We start from the raw sequence: 18171 nt of genomic DNA on the forward strand, positions 1-18171 counted from the left end.
GCTCAGCTCCCCACCTGCCGCGCTCATCGCATCACAACACACACGGGGCGAACGCCGGCCTGAATTGAAAACGATCGGTCAGCTTTATTTATTCCTACTAAAACAAAACCTGTTAAACAGTACGTAACTCTGTGTCTCTACAAACTCACAGCTATCTGCCAAACAATAAAAATTCAAAACTACAAAAGATGAGTTGTATTCAGTAAATATAAATGGGAAATTTAGGCTTTGTGTAGAATGTTTATCAGACTATTTACAGTGCAACACAGATCATTTGAGTTCAGATCTCGCCAGCTTCTCTCTCTTCTGATCTCTTGGAACGAGATTTGCCATTTGTGCTCTCGTGCCGCCTCTCAGAAGAGCTCTTCTCTTTTCTCTCTCTGTCTCGGGACTTCTCTCTTGAAGATCGATCTCTAGAAGATCTGAAGTACAAAGTAAACCATTGCTATAAGCTCCACAGATGAAAGAATTTGAATAAAATATGCACAACACATCAACATTTTTCCTAACAGGGCTATGACATAACACAAGTTTCTTACAAAAATGTGCCCAGGGACTGTAACATCAGGAGAAGTGTTGCCCAAATAGAAGCCCCGGTCCCTCTGCACACCTGAGTATTTCACATAAAGCTTGCAGTGCCCAGTGCACAGCACAGCCCCTGTTAGTCTCTCCTTAAGAGTAAGCCTTCCACAGCTGTTGCCACAGGGTCCCTCTGAGGTGTTCCCATTGTGCCTTGCTAGTTTACTAGGCTGTACTAAAGCACCAGCAATTTCTTCCTCACCTGTCATTCAGCACTGCTTGTGTCTTTTATAGAGGGTTTTTTTGGGGTTACACTTTAAGCTAGCAGACTTCTGCTCAACTGCTTTAAATACCAGCTGTATTCTTTGGATTCAAAGGCTTGCTCAGGCCTAGGCTTCTGTCACTCTGCATCTGACAAGCAGCCATCCCAAGCACCCTGAGTTCCAAGTCAGGATGATACCAATTTTTAATTTGGAGCACACAACAGGCAAATCTTTGCACAGCCTGCTGAAATGATAGCTACAGATTTTCAACAGTGCTTCATTGTGTCAGCCCACACAGCATTAAGCAGAGGCTTTCATACTAGAAACAATCCTAAAAGGCTCTTACCCTGTATGATTCATGCCAACTGTCAGAAATCTGCTTATCAACTAGGTGCTGGCCCTTAATTCTCTCTAGCAGCCCATACGCCTGTGGAACCAGGCAGAGGCTGTCAGAGACCCTGCACAGCCAGCAGGTTGTACTCTAGGACTCAGCACACAGGTCCTACTTTGTAGTCACAAGAAGAGGACCTGGCAGGCATCTTACAGGTTCCAGCTTTCCTTCGTGTTGGTTTTAAAGTTTGGAACTCTTGCACAATTACATTAAAACCTTACAGCCCTCTGTATCTTGAGCCACTTCATTTTCGTTACTTTAAATTGTGTCACTTAACTGGAAGACAAGAAACAACATGAGTGTTTGATTAAATTAACTCTTTTCCTGTCCCCACAACAGGCCATGCTCTCCATAGTTCTCTTACCCTCAGACCTCCAAATCCCGTGACAGGCTATTTCTTTATAGAACCAAGACTTCAGACCAGCAGAACCAGAATGTAGGCTTTGTTCACTCTGAGTGAAAACAGAAGCTACACCCTTTCCAGGGAATAACGCTTTCCTGTTTGTTCATTTTGCTTTGTTTTCTTAAACTGACACTGGTCTCTCCCCAGCTCAGTAACTCTGTGGAGGTATGTCAGCTAGCCAGTCCTCCTACAATCTCAATGGGCTGATTGAATGTGTTCAAGGTTTTCGAAGTCATCCCTTACCTGCTCTTTAGTAATAGTTATTACAGGGTCTTCCTCACTTCCTAATTGTCCAAACTTCTTTTCTTTATTTTTCATGTTCAAGACAGATTTAAAAAAGGACTTTAGTATCTCAGCCATTGGAGAATCAACAGTATTCACACACACACATACCCCCCACGTATTAACAGACTTTTTTTCATACCATTATTCCCCTCCCCTTCATCGGGTATTTTTAAAATATGTTCTTTTACCCCTTAGCTAAAGTGACACAAGGCACACAACAGTAGGTTTGTTTCTTGAATCGTACTTAAATGGCAGTGCCTAATCAGGTGAGACACTCCTTAAGCACTCCCCTATTAACTAAGGGCATTAAAATAAAGGCTAGATCCTAACTTCAGCGAGCACCTGGGGGTAAACTTGCTTCTGGGTTTGGAAGGGCTGTAAGGAAACACATGGTTTCATTTCAATTTTCCTAATACTCCTACATACACATGCCTGCTTCAGCCTTCCTCCAGCACAGGGGGCGTGTTGCTGAGTTTCAGAAGAGGCTTAAAGCCCTTTCTCAGACTACAGGGTTTCTCCTCAGTGACAGAATGGTATAACTCCTCCTTCCAGCTGTTTTTCTCCCTCCCTCACCCAATGGAGATTTTTAAAAATCTCTCAACTAGCTTTTTTGTTACCCTAATAGAAGGCCTCCCCCAGTTCCCAAATCATACTCTTCCCTTCCCCATTCCAGCACTGATAGCAAGAAGCTGGGAAGCAGAAAGTAAACACAGAAATGTAATGTCAGAACTGCCTCTGCTACTTGGGTTTTACATGCCTGGGGAGGCTGAGTGAGCACCAGCATGACTATGAGCTGCTGCTTATGCAAGAAACCCAGCAATTTCTCAAGGCTCAGCACCACAGTTTGGGGAATGACAGTTTTATCTCTTAGACTCCACTCTCAAGCTGGGACCTTGCTGCAAAGGCACTGTGCCCATGTGAGGCCATCTACAGACTGCCACTGGGGAATACTGCTTTGGCCCAGGAGCTGGTACAGGGCACGTGCAGCTTCTAACTTGAGAAACCCGTCAGACTCCTGCTCACTCTAAGGATCAGAGGAGGCTCTCTGTGATGCCAGGGACTCCCCTTTGCAGAGAAGCACTCATGTGAGGAATACGTACTTGTGTTTTGAACTCCTGTCTCTGGACCCCCGCCGGTGACCTCGGCTGTGGCTGCGGGAACGGCTCCGGTGGCGCCTGTGCCGGTCTCGGGACCTGGAGCGAGACTTCCGCCGTTCACGGGAAGCCGACCTCGAGCGCCTCCGCCTCCTGTCCCGAGACCGTGATCTGAAGGGGACACAGACTGCCTCAGGCTCCGGAGATGGGCCAGTTCAACCCCTCTGTACACCTGCACCCTCACACATTCCAGAGCAACACCGACCCCAAGCATCAGCAGCACAGATCACCCCCCAGGTGAACATACTCCTCCCTTCCTGGGCTCACGCTACAAACAAAACACCAGACGGTAAATTCGAATTGATGGGGAGCTTATGAAAATCACTTGCACCACTAACATCAGCACGTGGTGATGCCCAGAGCACAGCCTACCAACTGCAATATTTTGTCTCACTTTGACTGAAGGAGGAGAAGGGAAGGCAAAATAAACCTCACGTGAAATTACCACAACCTGTATGGCAGCCTGCCAAAAGGAGCCCCCCTTGTGAAAGTACTGCACTTTCAAAATTGATTTGTTTCAATCTGCTCTAAAATCAAAATAAAGGATGCCAATGTATGTGGGAAACAGGAGAGAAGATGACCTCCAGGTATGTGATCACTTATGGAATGCTGTCATACCATAAAGGCAAGCTCTTCACAGAGATGTTGGGGCTTTCATCTTGAATCTTTCTTTTAAAATTATTATTATTTTTTTTATTATTATTATTTTTTTTTTTTACATCTGAAGTAGTATATATAATAGATACATTTCAGATACAAAAACTATCAAGGGGTATTAGACATTTATTGAAAAAGGTATTGAGTGTGTTCTTAGACTGGTATCATGGAGCACACAGCACCCTCTGTCCCACCTGGGCTAGCCAGCAGATGCTTTCTAGTCCAACAGGGACATGGGTTGCACAACCCTGCAGAAGTGCCCAAGCAGTAGCTCCTGTTTCTTTCAGGGAGCAAAACAAAATGACTGTGGCGCAGAATGAGCTCCATTTATGAGACCCGTGAAAAAACACAGTAACTAGATAAAAACACAAATAGGCATTTGGGAGAACTGCACTCACCTTCGACGATCTCTATTTCTTGATCCAGACCTAGAAAGGAGAGGAGAGTTAAGTGAGAGAAGGTACAGTTGCAGAACATTGCAGAAACACTAGTTTTTACAGGGCTTGTTTGTAGTTTCCCAACTTTTGACAGTCTGTAAATAACATTACAGTTCTTTCAACTCCTGCAACATCCTTGCTCAGCACCACTCAAGGAGCCACTCCGCCTGAAGGACAATGCCTTTCCTTTTTCTCCATGGCCACATTCGAAGCCAGCCTACCTCCGAACTTCACACAGACTGAACAGCCTCTTTCTGCTCTACTTGAAAAGCAGCCAGCCTCTGTTTAGTGATTTCGCCTTGAACCCTTAACTGCTCCCACTGCATACAGACTCACAGGGGATGCTCCAGCTACACAGCCACGGAGCTGTTTAGCAGCGTACAGGAGATGCAGATGAAAGTTACACACAAATAAAATTTTAAAAAAGAGAAAGAAGTATCTACTTTATTAATACATTTTAAAACCATACCTGGATAAGACAATATTAAAAGAATCAATATGCCCTGACATCCCTTCACAATGAACACAAGAGTTCAATCGTAGTAGAAAGAAAAAACAGAAATTTAGAAAGGACTTCAGGTAAAAGGAGTGTAAACCAGGTAGAGCTGACCTTGGGAGTCAGGTGAATAAACCTTGCATGACAAGACCAGGCCACGCATGACAAGACCAGATGAAGGCAAAGCTGATAAACCAGGAGAGCAAGGCAATAGCTACACACCTACTTTCTCACGTAACAAGAAGTGACAGAGCTGCAGGACGCACTGGAGAGGCCTGGCAGGCAGTTGTATTTTTTGATGGTTGTCGTTACTCCAAGTTCTTCACGTTCTTCTCCTCCTGATCACTTTATTCTGAATCACTGGTGCACACATCCACACAAAGCTATTCCACATCCCCTGCAAGAAGCCTGGTCACCCTTCTGTGACTACGATCTGAGCAGGAGTGCACACAAACTCCTGATAATCACTCCATAACGCTAAGCTTTTGAAAATTCAGGAAGCATCCAAAAAAGCTGCACTTTCCTTACCAGCCTGAATCAGTAGACATCAGGTCACAGCAGATGAATGCTGCCCAGCCAAGTCAAAAGCTGCGCTTTATTATTTTTTCTGTCCTGCATCACAGATGCTATGTGCTGAGTTTCATAACCTACATGTATGTTTTGCCTAACTTACTAAAAAGGAAATCCATTCAGCAACTCCATAGTCTTGTTTGCTGGTGTACTTGGCAAGCAAATACTGCTGTCTGCCCTTCCAAACATGCCAGCTCTCCAGAGAATTTCAGTCCTAAGGGATCACTGGGTAGCAGTCACCAGCAACACCAAACACAGAACACAGAACTTCTCTGCATTCACCACTAGGGGCAACAAAACCATTCACTCATTCCTACATGGAAAACAGTTTATTTGACAAATTAATAACATCTATAAGAGTTAAGAGTTTTTCAAACCCATCCACAGGCTTCCATAATGTGTCACAATGCCTAAAAGCCACAAAAGACTTCTCCAAGTCAAGTGGCATTCTTCCTCTTGCTGAATAACCCCCCTGAAGACGCTGCACATGAAGACAAAACAATAAAAGTTATGCAGGAAACACGTTTTCTGTGGTTCCTTAAGTATCAAGTTCTGCTTAAGACAGGTAGTCTCTGAAGTTGCTAGAAGTCACTGATCAGTTTTTGTCAGAAAAACACCCCTGTAAGCATGGCATTGCACAGCACCCAGAAGAGCAGGTGCTTAGAAATCAACTGATCTGGGCTCTAGTCCCAGTTGACATTAAGCATCCACTGGGAAAACTGTTTTCCTTCTTTGTGTCAAGTTCCCATTTTAGAGAGGAAAACAGTTTGACCTCCCCTATACATCATCCCTGGCTCCACCATCAAAACATGCTTTTTTTTGACATCTGAACAGAGGAGCACAGAGGTGCCTCCAGACAGAGAGAGGGAAAAGGCCTGCCACAGACTAACTGGTGCAAAATATAAAACCAGCAAGAAATCAGACACCAGGCCAACTCATCCCAATTCTTAACACTGTTATATTTATAGCATGAAATATTCAGAAACCCCTTATCAGATGCATCCACATGTGAGCTACCTATGCTGTGAACACAAGAGCCTCCTTAACTCCCAGGAGCTGAGATTTTGGGAATACACATGAAATACACACGTGCTACAGAAAGGAGAAAGCAGAGATGAGAGGTTGGGGAGACACAGACCAAGTTAGAGATCCAGAGTGCTCTTCCTGAAGGCAACCACTGGGTTGAACCAATTTCACGCAGAAACAAACTCCAGGAATACAAGAGACTATGGAGAGACACTCTCCAGGTTAGAGGGGTCCTTCTGCGAGCCAGAACAAGCCTACCACGAAACAGCTGCGTGGGAAGATGCTTCTTGTCTCATTGCCATCTTTGTCTCCAGAACACCAACACGCATCAGTCCCATTCATCTGACTCTTGGGTTCAGCAGCCAGTTCCACATTCTGTAGCTCTCAAGTACAACTGCACTACTGACAACCTTGCACAGAGGCCAGAAAGCTGCAAGGCTCATCATAAAGTGCTGCAGTTCAGCAGAAAGCTGCAGCATGAACTAGCACTTCCTATGACACCAGGCAATCCCCAGTGAGAGAACCCAAATAAAATACTCAAATCAGGGAACGCATGACAATTTGGAGCTTACATCTTCATGCACGACAATTGCCAAGCCCCAGACCACAGAAAACCAAGGTCCTTCAGCTCTGGTACTTGTTTGCTAGCATTTCCAGAAACGTATACCCAGAGGGCAGCACTACCTGAGACACACTGCAGTTATGTAGCTCATATGCCTCAGAGGACGCCTGAAACAGACGCCTCAGTTGACACTGAGGGTCAAAAAGAACTCTCCACATGCAGCAAGGTGTTTTTTTTCAGATTCAAATATAAGACTGAGGAGAAACATGAGGTAACTGGCAAAAAGCTGTGACAAGAACAGCGCTCCTACTCAGCCACTTCCTCTGTGTGACCACCACCAATAAATAACCGCTGTCTTCATGCCAGGCTGTTTAACCGAGCTGTTTACGCACACGGAAGAATTAGTTCTTCCAGTTCAGCTGGCAAGAGGCAGAAGAACTTGTCATGGGAATACCAACGTGGTAGCCACTCCCAGGCTCCAGGATTACACGTGTATGAGCAGAAGGTGACACACACGGCCACAACTGCCACAACCAGCCACTCCTTGGGATCCTTCTGTGCAGGACAGCCCAGAGACGTCCTGGAAAGCATCCTCCAAAGTTGTGCCAAACGTACCTCACTGCTATTGTAGAAAAGTTTCTGAGTAAGTCAGGCAGCCTGCCACCTGGCTCATGGATACTAGCTCCACTCTGCTGTCATCTCCTAGCCTAGAAGCAAGGAGGACTACCCAGAGAACTTTTGCATGACAAGAGCCATCTGAGCAGACCTAGCACTCGTTCTAAGTTTTCCCACTTGGATGCAATAGATGAGGTCATTTCATCCAGACTCCCCAGCCACAGGGACTAGACCAACGTAAGCCTGAAGACTGCACATCTTCTGAGCTTCTATCTTTCAGATACACAGTGGGGGTTAAAATAATACACAATCACTTTAACGTGGGGATTCTGTGCATTTGTTTTCATTCCAAATTGAACGCCAAGGTGTTCACACAGCATCCAGAGCATGTCCAACAGTTGATCCAGCAGCACATGCTGCTTTCCTGCAATACTAAGATACAAGAAATTATTTCAGTAACTGTTTTATGAAGCTGGTTTTGACTTTCACCTACCGTCTGCCCATTCTCTCCTCTCGTTCTCTCTCTTCTCTCCGTCTCAAACGATCCTGGTTTCTCTTCTCTTGCTTTTCTGCCACCGTTTTCTAGAAAGAAATTTACATCATATTTCAGCCATACGGTAACAGGATAGAGATCTGCAGGGAGACTATTCACATAGTGAGACAGGGACCTGTTTCACAGTATTTTATGTGCTAGTCCAGATCTCCATAAAGATTCTCATTTTCCTTACAACTGCACTAACCTGCATCAGCCCAAGAAATGCCACTCACAAATCTGCTGTGCTTGCGCCCTAAATGATGAGCCCACAGGCTTTGAGGCAAGGGTCTGTCTCACCACAATTATACACAACAGAAGAGTGCCCTGGTCTTGTGCCATAATCAATCAAGGCACTGACCTCAATATTCTGAGGAGTACGGCACAGGGATCACCGCTCTTACTCCAGCAGGCTAAAGGTTCCTGCCTGCAAGCAAGGCTAGTACCACCTGGCCATTACAAACCATTCCAGAAAACTGCTGATCAGCACTTCAGCTACCACCGACCTCCTTCCTTAACAGCACTACATGGAACTCCAGTTAAAGCGTTTCATTAAGAGGTCTCAGAGCGCTCTTAGATAGTCAGAAAACTCAGTGACAAATTTCAGCCAAACCAATGAGAAAGACCATGAGTACAGCCACGTGTAGTTGAGGAAGAAGTTACAGCAGCAGTCTAGTTTGACCTATTTATTCTAAGGGTCCAACATTAGTTACCCAGAACAGACCGCACGATGAGGCTAGGCAAATCTCGATTTGAAGTTTCCAGGATTCAGAAATCAGAGATTTCTGGGCTTATACAAGGACTGAAAAGAATTCTATATGAGCTTAATATAAATATTGAATAACCTCAGAACTGCAAGAAGGATTAAAACAGACAAGATTACCCGCAGCTGATCCAACTTCTCACGAATCTGAATGAAACCCAAGTGTAATTTGCCTCCAAAGTGGTCAGCAAGACGCCGGTCATTGTCATGGAGACCCAGATACGCCGAACAGACTTCACACACACGCAGCTTCTGCTGTTGGAAGCTGGATGCAGGCATTGAATTTCGGTATTCTTCCTGAAAGAAGGCAAAAACCAGGCAAATGTCAAGGAGTCCTTACACAACCTCAACCCTCCAGGGTAACCTCTGCAAAAACCAACACTGCTGCTTTCAGGGGTCATAAAAGCACCCTCAATATAAAGGAGGTGCCATACAAAACACTTTGCAAGCGCAGCTGCCCTGCTGGTCTATCCCTGTAAGTGGGATAGAGTAGTGACTAAATCTTTCAGAGTGACCAGATCTTTCAGAGAAAGAACTGCCACCCCCTCCAAGTCATCTCTCTTCACCAGATAAAAGTTTCTAAAGAGCTTTTGTTTGTCTATCACACTACACCGCCAACTACTTGCCAGCACATTGCTGGAACTGAAAGAGGAGGTGCTGGCAAAATAAGAGGTAGGACCTGCCCAGCTGTTTATCACACAGCTCAACCAGCTGTTACAATTCCCAGAACACCACCATACCTCTGCCTCTTTCTTTTTTGCTCGGACTTTTTCCACTTCCATCAGGATCTTTTGAGACTCATCAACATTTCCTTCAGCTCCCAGCTGCTCAGCTTTAGCTAGGAGTTTTCCAATGTCTTCATTCAGTTCATGTACTTTCTCTGCCTACAGAAAATAAGAATTTTTTTTTTTTTTTTTTGGTAAGACAAAAAGCTTGCCAAAGATTGCAGGACAACTTTTCCTTTTTCTTTAAAGCAGAAAACCTGTTTAACATAAATAAGCCACTGCTGAAGATCATCATCAATCTCCAAAAGTCAAAGGAATCCCAACAAAAAGATGTTGGTAGGCTAAGTACAGGCAACACAGTTCTAGACAGGTAGTAAATGAAGTAACCATAGGTAGACAGGACATCATCAGTTCTGCTGCAAACAGTGGCACATTCATGGCTTATCGGACAGGAGAGACTCCACAAAACCAGCTTTGGAAATGTGTTTTGTACTGGCCTGGTGAAAGAAGTTCCCAATGAGGAAATTACATGAGCATCTGCTACATGAGAAGATAACAAGTCACGGGATAGATTTACTATCCTAAGCTGGTACACGAACACTGAATAGGGGACAGGAAACCTATATACCTTATAGATGTGCTAAAGCAACATCTTTTAGAGTTCATATTTTACCCTACTCTAGCCCTCGGAACGAGACACAAGAACAGCCAGAGCAGCATTTGAGGGTGATGGCTGGAATCCAGCCAGTCTTTGTGGAGCACAGCTTCCCACTATCAATGGTGTCAGGAGACAGCAGAGCACCAGTGCTCTTGCACAGCCTTTCAGAACAAGGGTTTAACAAGAGGATGATACCTTTGCAGACACTTCAGCACTGATCTCTTCCTGTGTCTCAGCCAGGCGTTTCTTAGCCAGTTCTGTTCTCCTATCACACTCGGCAATGAAGGATTCCAGGTGATCCATAGCCTGCACATTCAGAAAGAGAATTGTGAACCAAGATGCTCTCCATGTGTTAGCCAATTTGACAGCCAACAGCTAGCTGGTGCAATCTCCATACAGCGCACAAACAACTTCAAGAACAGTTGCCTTGAGAAAAAAAAATATAAAAAGCTTTGCAGAAAGTCAAAGAAAAAAAACCCTGCCCTAATGTCTGTCATCTGTCTGGAACCTGACACTGTTCCTTTACTCTGACATATAACAGAATTCACAAATAACTGCTGCTTTGTACTGCACCTTCCGTTACGTGAGCAACGGGTGCAGAGATAAAAAGCACTGCATGAAATCGGAAGATGACTGCTCTTCCACTAGGCTCGTACCATCAGAGAAAGCTAAATCTGGCCAGAAGTGAAATCACAGAGCAGAAGGCTTTTAACATTAATTCTTCTTCTGGGACAGACCATTAGGTTACAGTGACCTGGTACAGAGCAGCAGGTGTGGGATGCAAGGAATGCCATAAGAGCCTCCCAGGTAGCTGGACTAATGGGGTTGCCAGGGTCATAATTACGTTTACAATTTGATGTCGGCATCAAGCTGACATTTGGGAAGGGGCTGCACATTCTTGCCAGACAATATGTCAAATAATAGGGTTAGCTGAAATACCCACCGACTTCTATTGTTCAACCAAATAACTCCAAAACCCACCCTCCATACTTACATCCAGCTCAAAAAACAGGTCTCTCTCTTTACTTGCAATCTCATAGTCTGCCCTCAATGCCAAGTCATGGATCTTTGTACACTCTCCCAGGTCCATTCGCTGTTGAAAAGAAAAAGGAAAATTAATGCGAGAATCCCCCCCCCCATTATGGCAACAAGCAGCAGATGCTTAACTCTTGACAGGTGCACAATATCAAAGTAAAGTCTCTTCAGGAAGAACTTCCTCTTAAACTGTCATAACAGAACCAGCCAGAAAAGCCACATGCTTGCTAGAACCACTCTTCTAGGAGTTCCTAGGACAACATTAAAGCACCCCAAATATTTTAAGTCCAGTCCTACTCCTGCTGTAGGTCACAGCAGTCTTACAAATTGCTGGGAAGGAGCTGGGAAGGCACAGCATACTGCAGCAGGAACTTCTTCAGCAGGCACCAACTCCAAACATCTCTGGTGCTTCAGAGCTACAGAACAGCAAAACACAAAGCTTCATACCCTGAGATCAAAGCTCACATCTGCATCAGAAAGAACATCAGTAACATAACAAAACATACCAAGGCACAGGACACAGATGGAATGCTCTGTCAAGAACAAATGCTCTAGGAGGAAATCCTTCACTCAGAGGGCGGTGGGGCACTCAATACCAGGCTGGACGAGGCTCTGGGCAACCTGATTTAGTGGGTGGAATCCCGGCCTATGGCAGGGGGTTGGAACTAGATGAGCTTTAAGGTCCCTTCCAACCCGAGCCATCCTGTGATTCTATGATTCTAAGAACAAAGGGACTTAAGGTAAAAAGGGGAACGGCTGCTAGAAAAGCAGAACTCCACGCTCACCTACAGCAGGCTCGTAATTCTACAGCTAACCCTTCCCACGTGCAGCTGCAACTTTAAACCCCACCAGCTCAACGGAGCTAATTCCTACGCATAAGGCATGGGAATTAAAGAGCATCTCCTCTCCCAGAAAGCCCCGACTTGAATTCTGTTCTTCATCTCTACTGCAGTTAATGCAGTTTAAATTTACTGGGTTTCCCCAATCTGGTAGCTAACAGCCAAATAACTGAGTTTAATTATGCATACAGAACACAGAAACTGCATTTTTATGTTATTAATATGTAACAGAGAACATTCATCTTATTCTTAAAATAGAAAAAGAATAAGACATTTCTGAAAGCCAAAATAATAAAAGGCTGTGGCATGAGCCACAGCACGCTGTACAAATGGCAGGGTACAGGTGAGCTCGTGAAGGAACACTCAGACCAGTCATCCCTTTCTCTCCTAGTCCCAAGGAGCCCAAACCTAAACACGGCAACACTGAAGTCAGAATTGCAGAAGAAGCTAAATACGGCTGAACTGGGACCAATGCAGAATCCCAGCAAAACACCACAACCTAAAGCAGGAGGTGCCAGGGATATGCACGTGGAGCAACGCGTTCAGCCAGCAGCAGCGGAAGCGTTGAGAATTAAACAAGGTAACCAAAGCAAGCTCCACCGGGTAACGTTTGGGGTTTCAGCAGTTACCTGTGCTAGTAACTTCTTTTAAACAAAGAAAACAATTCAAAAGGACTTGTCACTATTTAGTCTTCCTCTCTTGGCTCAGATTTACCAGAAACAGGAGACTACAGATAGCAGGCTACAGACACTTTATCCAGGAATAGCCTTGTTGAGCTTTCTAGCAGTGGAAACGTAATGCTTACAAAAAAAAAAAAAAAAAAAAAAAAAAAAAACCACAACTGTTCTGGTATTTTCAGAGCTTAAAAGATTTCATCTTCAGGCAAGTCTTTTCAAGGAAGGCTGAAGAGCTACTGTAATTTTGCCACAAAATCTTCCTACAACATTAAAGCATGACGTGACCTAAATCTTTTAGTTGTATGGTCTGGTCATTCCACTGAAATCCCTTTCCAATACAGGGAGAAAGAGCAATCCTCCTTGGGATTGTCACAGATCACAATTATTCTTATCTGAACCCTTCTTGCAAGCTGAGCCACAGCCCCAATTCAGAGGAGCTCCAACCCAAAGCCTCAGAAGAGCCAATGTGTCCTTTATTCCTCTCACTCTGTTAAAAGGCAACAATCCTCTTAAACTCACTCTCTAGGGGAGAATTCACTGGCTTTATCAGCATGTGAACTTCAGGTCTTCCTCCAGATCCTTTGAGATATCCGGGTGCACGAAGATTCTTATGTGTATTGCTCACTTCAGGTAAAATCACTTGACCTGCTGTTTCAAAGAATACCCTTGTCCCATCAGGGAGGCGTCATCACACACTCAGCCTTTCCAGCAGTGTTTGTGACTTGTTCCAACCAATATCCATGGCTGGCTGGTGATACAGGTTCTTGAGACAGGAGAGCCTGAGTAATGGCCTAACTCCCCATGCACATGCTGACCTAACACATTAAGATGTCACTGACCATCAGCCCTGCTCACGTTTGCTGCACAATCCATGTACATCCTGAGGTATCTCTTACGAGCATCGCTAGTGAACCGTTAACTCACCAGGTCTGCTTCCACAAGGAATGTTCTTCAGAAGTAATCAGAGCTCTGGAGCTTTGCCCAGTTATAAAAAGGAAAGCACAGATCCCCATGAAACACCTCTGCAACCTACAGACTTCATCTTTCTTATCTCCCACTGAGGGACACGGAACTTCCCTGAATGCAATTTCCAAGTAATGTTCTCCCTGGACAGCCTTCAGACTCATCTGTCCACTCATTAGTGGAATGAGAAATTCAGCATTACCAGATGACACCATCCCCATGTGTGCTTCCACTGATGGATTAGGGCTCTTATGGCCAGGCACAGCCCACCTAAACAAAGCAAACACCAACGTGCCTCCTGCAGCTTTCAGAAAAGTCCAGAGCCTTACTTAAAGGCCAGACTCTTTCTCCTACTCTGCACCTGAAGGTCAGTGAGAGGTGCTTCATCACATTTCACTGATCATTGCTGCTGACCAGATTCAGTCGCCTGCTCAGCTCCAACCAGCTTCCCACTACCTGGAACTATCTGTACCTGAACGATGCAGCAGGAACAATGCCTTCGGGGAAACGATGTATCATAACCATTACAAGAAGGCTCAGAGCACCTGTTGGAAGTTTCCAAAAACATACAAGATCCTGACGTTTGCATTAACACACATCCAGAGAGAGAGACACCACTCCGTGCAGTTAATGCTGAGCCACCCACACATCTCCTCCATGAACGGAGCACTGTAAGATGTTCGTAAACCTGACTGGGTCCACGAGGAGAGCCTGCACAGCTCAGTTGTGTTTCATTCTGTGCTGGTAGTGCTGACAGCTAAATGTCAATCCCATTCCAGACATCACATGTTCTTTCAACAGTGACCTGTGGCACCAATATGTTTTCTTGCCCCCAAGAACCTGCTGTCAGCAGCACGGAGAGCTCCACAGCCACTTCAAGGCCACCACAAGATAATCCGAGTGATCCACGAGATCACTTGCACAAAAGCTGTCTTCCTTCTTGCTCCTGGGTGAGATTTCTGATTGCAAGTTCCACAGCAAGAGTAAAGAGACAACTCACTGCACACATGTAACAACAGAACCAAGAAGCTTTTTGATGTGCTGCTATACCCAGGAGATTCACAATGCACCTGAGCACCTTACGCTTCCCCTGTGCTTTGACACTGGCTCCAATCCCTTCATTTGACCCCTTCGGCTCACCACCTACCTGCTTCCTGGAAGCACATCAGAAGAGGCGGAAGGCAGCATCTTCAAAAAGCTGTTGAAAAAATCCATCCCAACCCACCGTGACTTGCACAAAGGATGGAAACGGGCAGGAGGTGATTTAAGCAGCTCTACAATTCTGAAGCAGAGTGAGGTGATGTGGAGGCTGATGGAGCAGCCGCTGGAAAACACATCTGAGCTTCAAATTTCTGCCCTGCGTCCCTTACAATGGTTCAAAAATACAAAAATTTGTATTCAGCTCTTCCAGGCTTACTTTGCAGCAACAGCCACTTAAAAGCTGAAGTTTGCATGCTCAAAGCCAGGGCAGATGTTGCTAAAGCTCTTTCTGCTGGCACTACTGTAGTTTTGTGACCACAGTGTTACAATCCGAGGCAGAGTTAACTGCCAGCCCTGCCCTTTGTTGGTAACCCACTGTGTCAAACCCAGCTCTCAGAATGACAGAAGGAAGGGCTATAAATATTGACTGCATTAAAAAAAAAAAAAATGTGTAAGTGGATGGACAACATGAAATGCCAGAGTAGTTAGTGCCAAACAGCAAGGATGAAGATGGATTTCCAATATCCACTCATCTCCATCCTGCAATCATGTAATCCAGCAACCACAGAAGACACACACCGTCTTCTGAAAGTCAGACTGCACCTTCCATCCGGCACCTAATAGGATACTTACTCCACACAGTCTCTCTGTTACCACATCACCTTTTGCTCACACAGAGAATATTTGAGTTAAATCATTGAAAATTCGTCAGCTGCATCCCCAGAGGGCAACAGCTAAGGAAGCTGCCTCAAATGTTTTAAACCAGTCAGGCGGAGTGACACACCGCTCACACCAACTCTAAAGGCGAAGCTGGCCTGAGCTGTAACCTGCCATTAGCACATCAACCCATGATGATGAAAAAAGCTGAGGTTCCATCCAGAAAACATCACGTGGTTTAAACGAGGAGACTGAAAAGCTCAAGAATTGAGGGCTATTGCAGTTCGTGAGAAAAATCCAGCTAACCCGAAGAGGCAATGGAATGAAGAATGCACCCAAGACAATGTGCTGGCTCAACCAGGCTATGACGTGCCCTCCACAGGAGTTTCATACCCTAACTATCACAGGCTGTTAAAATAGAAGTAATCTTGCAACTTCACGTGAGATTGCAAGAGAAAAAGCATTTCGAGCAAATTCTGAGAACTCCTGACTTCAGTGGTTCCAAACACAGGTCACCAAAACTGAAAATAAAATTGCAGCTGTTCTAGGGCAAGGGAAGCCTGATGTTTCCTGGGCTGCACCTCCTAGAAGTTACCTAGGATGGCACAGAGGAGACCAAGAGAATTGTAACAACCTCTGCCTTACCAGAATTCCTTATTACAGAGAAGGTACTTACTGTTCCTGCCAGGATATCATGAGGACAGCAATCCAGAAGGTGGCTCTTGCAGACACGATCGTCTGTAAACTTCACCCTTTGTCTGGTTTCATCTCCTGAAATTCATTTGTGGTTTTAAATAAGGAGACATTAGAATGCTGATAAGGTAACAAAGATGTTGGTATGATCATTTCACCTCAATATGCAGATTAAAACAGTTGTCGTTCCTGCTCCCCCAAATTACTTGAAAACGCTTATAGGGTAGCAGGATATTCTGGAAAACTTTTAAGTGGCAAAAAAAAATAAATACTATTTTAGCATTAATTCATCAAATACACCGTGTCAAACACAGTGTTGGCGAGCCAAGTAACGTCCAAAGCCTGTCATCCGTATAAAGAGACAGCACAGCCAGAAGAGAAAAAAGGAGACAGTCTGGCTTGCAGCCAATGCTTTCCTTTTTTCACCCCCCTCCCTTTTTATTTTTTTACTGTGATGAAGGGGCAGGAGATACTGAAACCCATGCTATCGGAGGGTCACGAATCATAGAACAGTGCTGTGCTGGACAGTTTGTATAGGCAACTGCTACTTGCTAAGCTGATAATTAAGACAGCAGTCCGCTTGGTCTCAAAACCAAGTAAGCAGTGTGTTTTCCAAGGCCGTGCAAAGCTGAATCTTGTAGGTCTTGGCCTGGAACGTGAAAAGTACTTCCCACCCGCCTCCCGCCCTCAGAAGACATTTTACTCAGGAGCCACTTATACAAGACAATATCAGAAAAAGCAAAAAAGAAAAAAGAAAAAGGAAACAAAGTTAGTCAATACACACTGCGAGCTCCAACATATACTATACCCATCTGCATTCTTCAAGACCTCAGCTGCAGAATTTTATGCCCACTGTTGAAAAGTTTTAAAGGAAAAGCTTTCTTGCCCACACCTGCAGTAAGGAAGTCAGGGGAACGATACATAAAAGTAAAGGCAACGTGGTAATGGTATGTGACAATTTTAAAGCTAAGCTGTGTATATGACACAGGTATGTGGAATACTAACGTATGAAAATAGTTTAGGATTTGCAAGCATCCAGGAATAATGTTGTGTCTACTCAAAATGTTTTTTTTTTTGTTGTTTTTTTTTTTTTTTTCTTTCTATGCTACACTTTTAAAGTTACTCGTGAAAAAAAGCAAACACTTTTCTTTTGTTATAACAGCTTTAAAAATTGGTTGTGACTCACGGCTCGATGAACATGAGGCTTTTCTGCAACTCCCTTGCAGATTGATGTAGGCAGGCAAAGATACACTGAACCTTTATAAATAAAATAGAGGGGCCACAATTGTTCAGTTTGTATGAAATAAAAGGATGGGAAGCAATTCAACAGCAACTCAACACGCAGAGAGAGAGAGAGAGAGCGAGCAGGGGCACTGGTTCGCTTAGGAAGCCAAGTGCCGAGTACCTCACAGCCCTGCACCGCGCCCAGCGGCTCTACGCGCTCGGCAGGCCGCAGACGGGACCCCGGGCTGCAGCGGGGCCTCCCCAGGGGCAGGCCCCGGAGCCAGGCGCAGGCCCCGGCCCCTCCGCTCCGCTCCGGGCTCGGGCCCGGGCTCGGTGCCCGCAGCGGGGGGGGGGCAGCGCCGGGCCGGGCCGCGGCGTCTCCTGCAGGCCCCGCCCGCCCCCACTCACCGTCCCGGGCCGTGCCCATCAGCTGGTCCAGCAGGGCCCGCATCTGCGCCTGGGCCGACATGGCGGCGGGGCCGGGCCGGGCCGCGGCGGGCGGGCGGCTCCGGCCTGGAGGAGGGCGGCGGCTCCGGGCTCCGGGCTGCGGCCTGGGCTCCGCGCTCCGGCCTCGGAGGCGGACGAGCGGCGGCGGCGGACGGGCGGCGGGCGCTGGGCGGAAGCGGCCCCTCCCGGCGCCGCGCGGGCTGACGGGAATTGTAGTCCGCGGGGCGGGGAGGGGAGGCGGGGGTGGCACCCGCGGCAGGGCCGTGCTGGGCCGTGCCAGGCCATGCTGGGCTGTGCCGTGCCAAAATGCTACAGGCAGTGCCGTACCCAAGTGTTCCAGGCTGTGCCGTACCGAATGTTCCAGGTTATCCCACACCAAA

At 45.9% G+C, this 18171-nt stretch overlaps 1 protein-coding gene across 3 annotated transcripts; it reads right to left on the minus strand.

Moving 5' to 3' along the window:
* Nucleotides 1–60: 60 nt before the first annotated feature.
* Nucleotides 61–17937, minus strand: LUC7L (LUC7 like). 3 transcript variants are annotated; one of them, XM_084537136.1, is made up of 11 exons: nucleotides 17753–17937; nucleotides 16104–16198; nucleotides 11051–11149; nucleotides 10252–10362; nucleotides 9414–9557; nucleotides 8794–8970; nucleotides 7872–7960; nucleotides 4071–4100; nucleotides 2962–3126; nucleotides 1820–1881; nucleotides 61–422 (listed from the first exon to the last, which is right to left on the minus strand). In XM_084537136.1, the coding sequence occupies exons 1-10, from the start codon at nucleotides 17811–17813 to the stop codon at nucleotides 1854–1856; spliced, it is 999 nt and encodes a 332-aa protein (XP_084393262.1). In that variant the 5' UTR covers nucleotides 17814–17937; the 3' UTR covers nucleotides 61–422; nucleotides 1820–1853. The 3 variants fall into 3 exon arrangements, with proteins under 3 accessions (XP_084393262.1, XP_084393263.1, XP_084393261.1); XM_084537137.1 differs by lacking the exon at nucleotides 1820–1881 and adding an exon at nucleotides 17307–17377 and having other exon boundaries at nucleotides 17753–17936; XM_084537135.1 differs by lacking the exon at nucleotides 1820–1881.
* Nucleotides 17938–18171: the final 234 nt, after the last annotated feature.

The sequence above is a fragment of the Aythya ferina genome (genome assembly GCF_964211825.1).
Source record: "Aythya ferina genome assembly, chromosome: 15".
NCBI classification, from domain to species: Eukaryota; Metazoa; Chordata; class Aves; order Anseriformes; family Anatidae; genus Aythya; species Aythya ferina.

Coding starts and splice junctions, on each gene's coding strand:
- LUC7L (XM_084537135.1), bottom strand. CDS start 17,813: ATGTCGGCCCAGGCGCAGATGCGGGCCCTGCTGGACCAGCTGATGGGC. Junction 16,199..17,752: donor GATGGGCACGGCCCGGGACG/GTGAGTGGGGGC, acceptor AATGAATTTCAG/GAGATGAAACCAGACAAAGG. Junction 11,150..16,103: donor ATGATATCCTGGCAGGAACA/GTAAGTACCTTC, acceptor TCTTTTCAACAG/CGAATGGACCTGGGAGAGTG.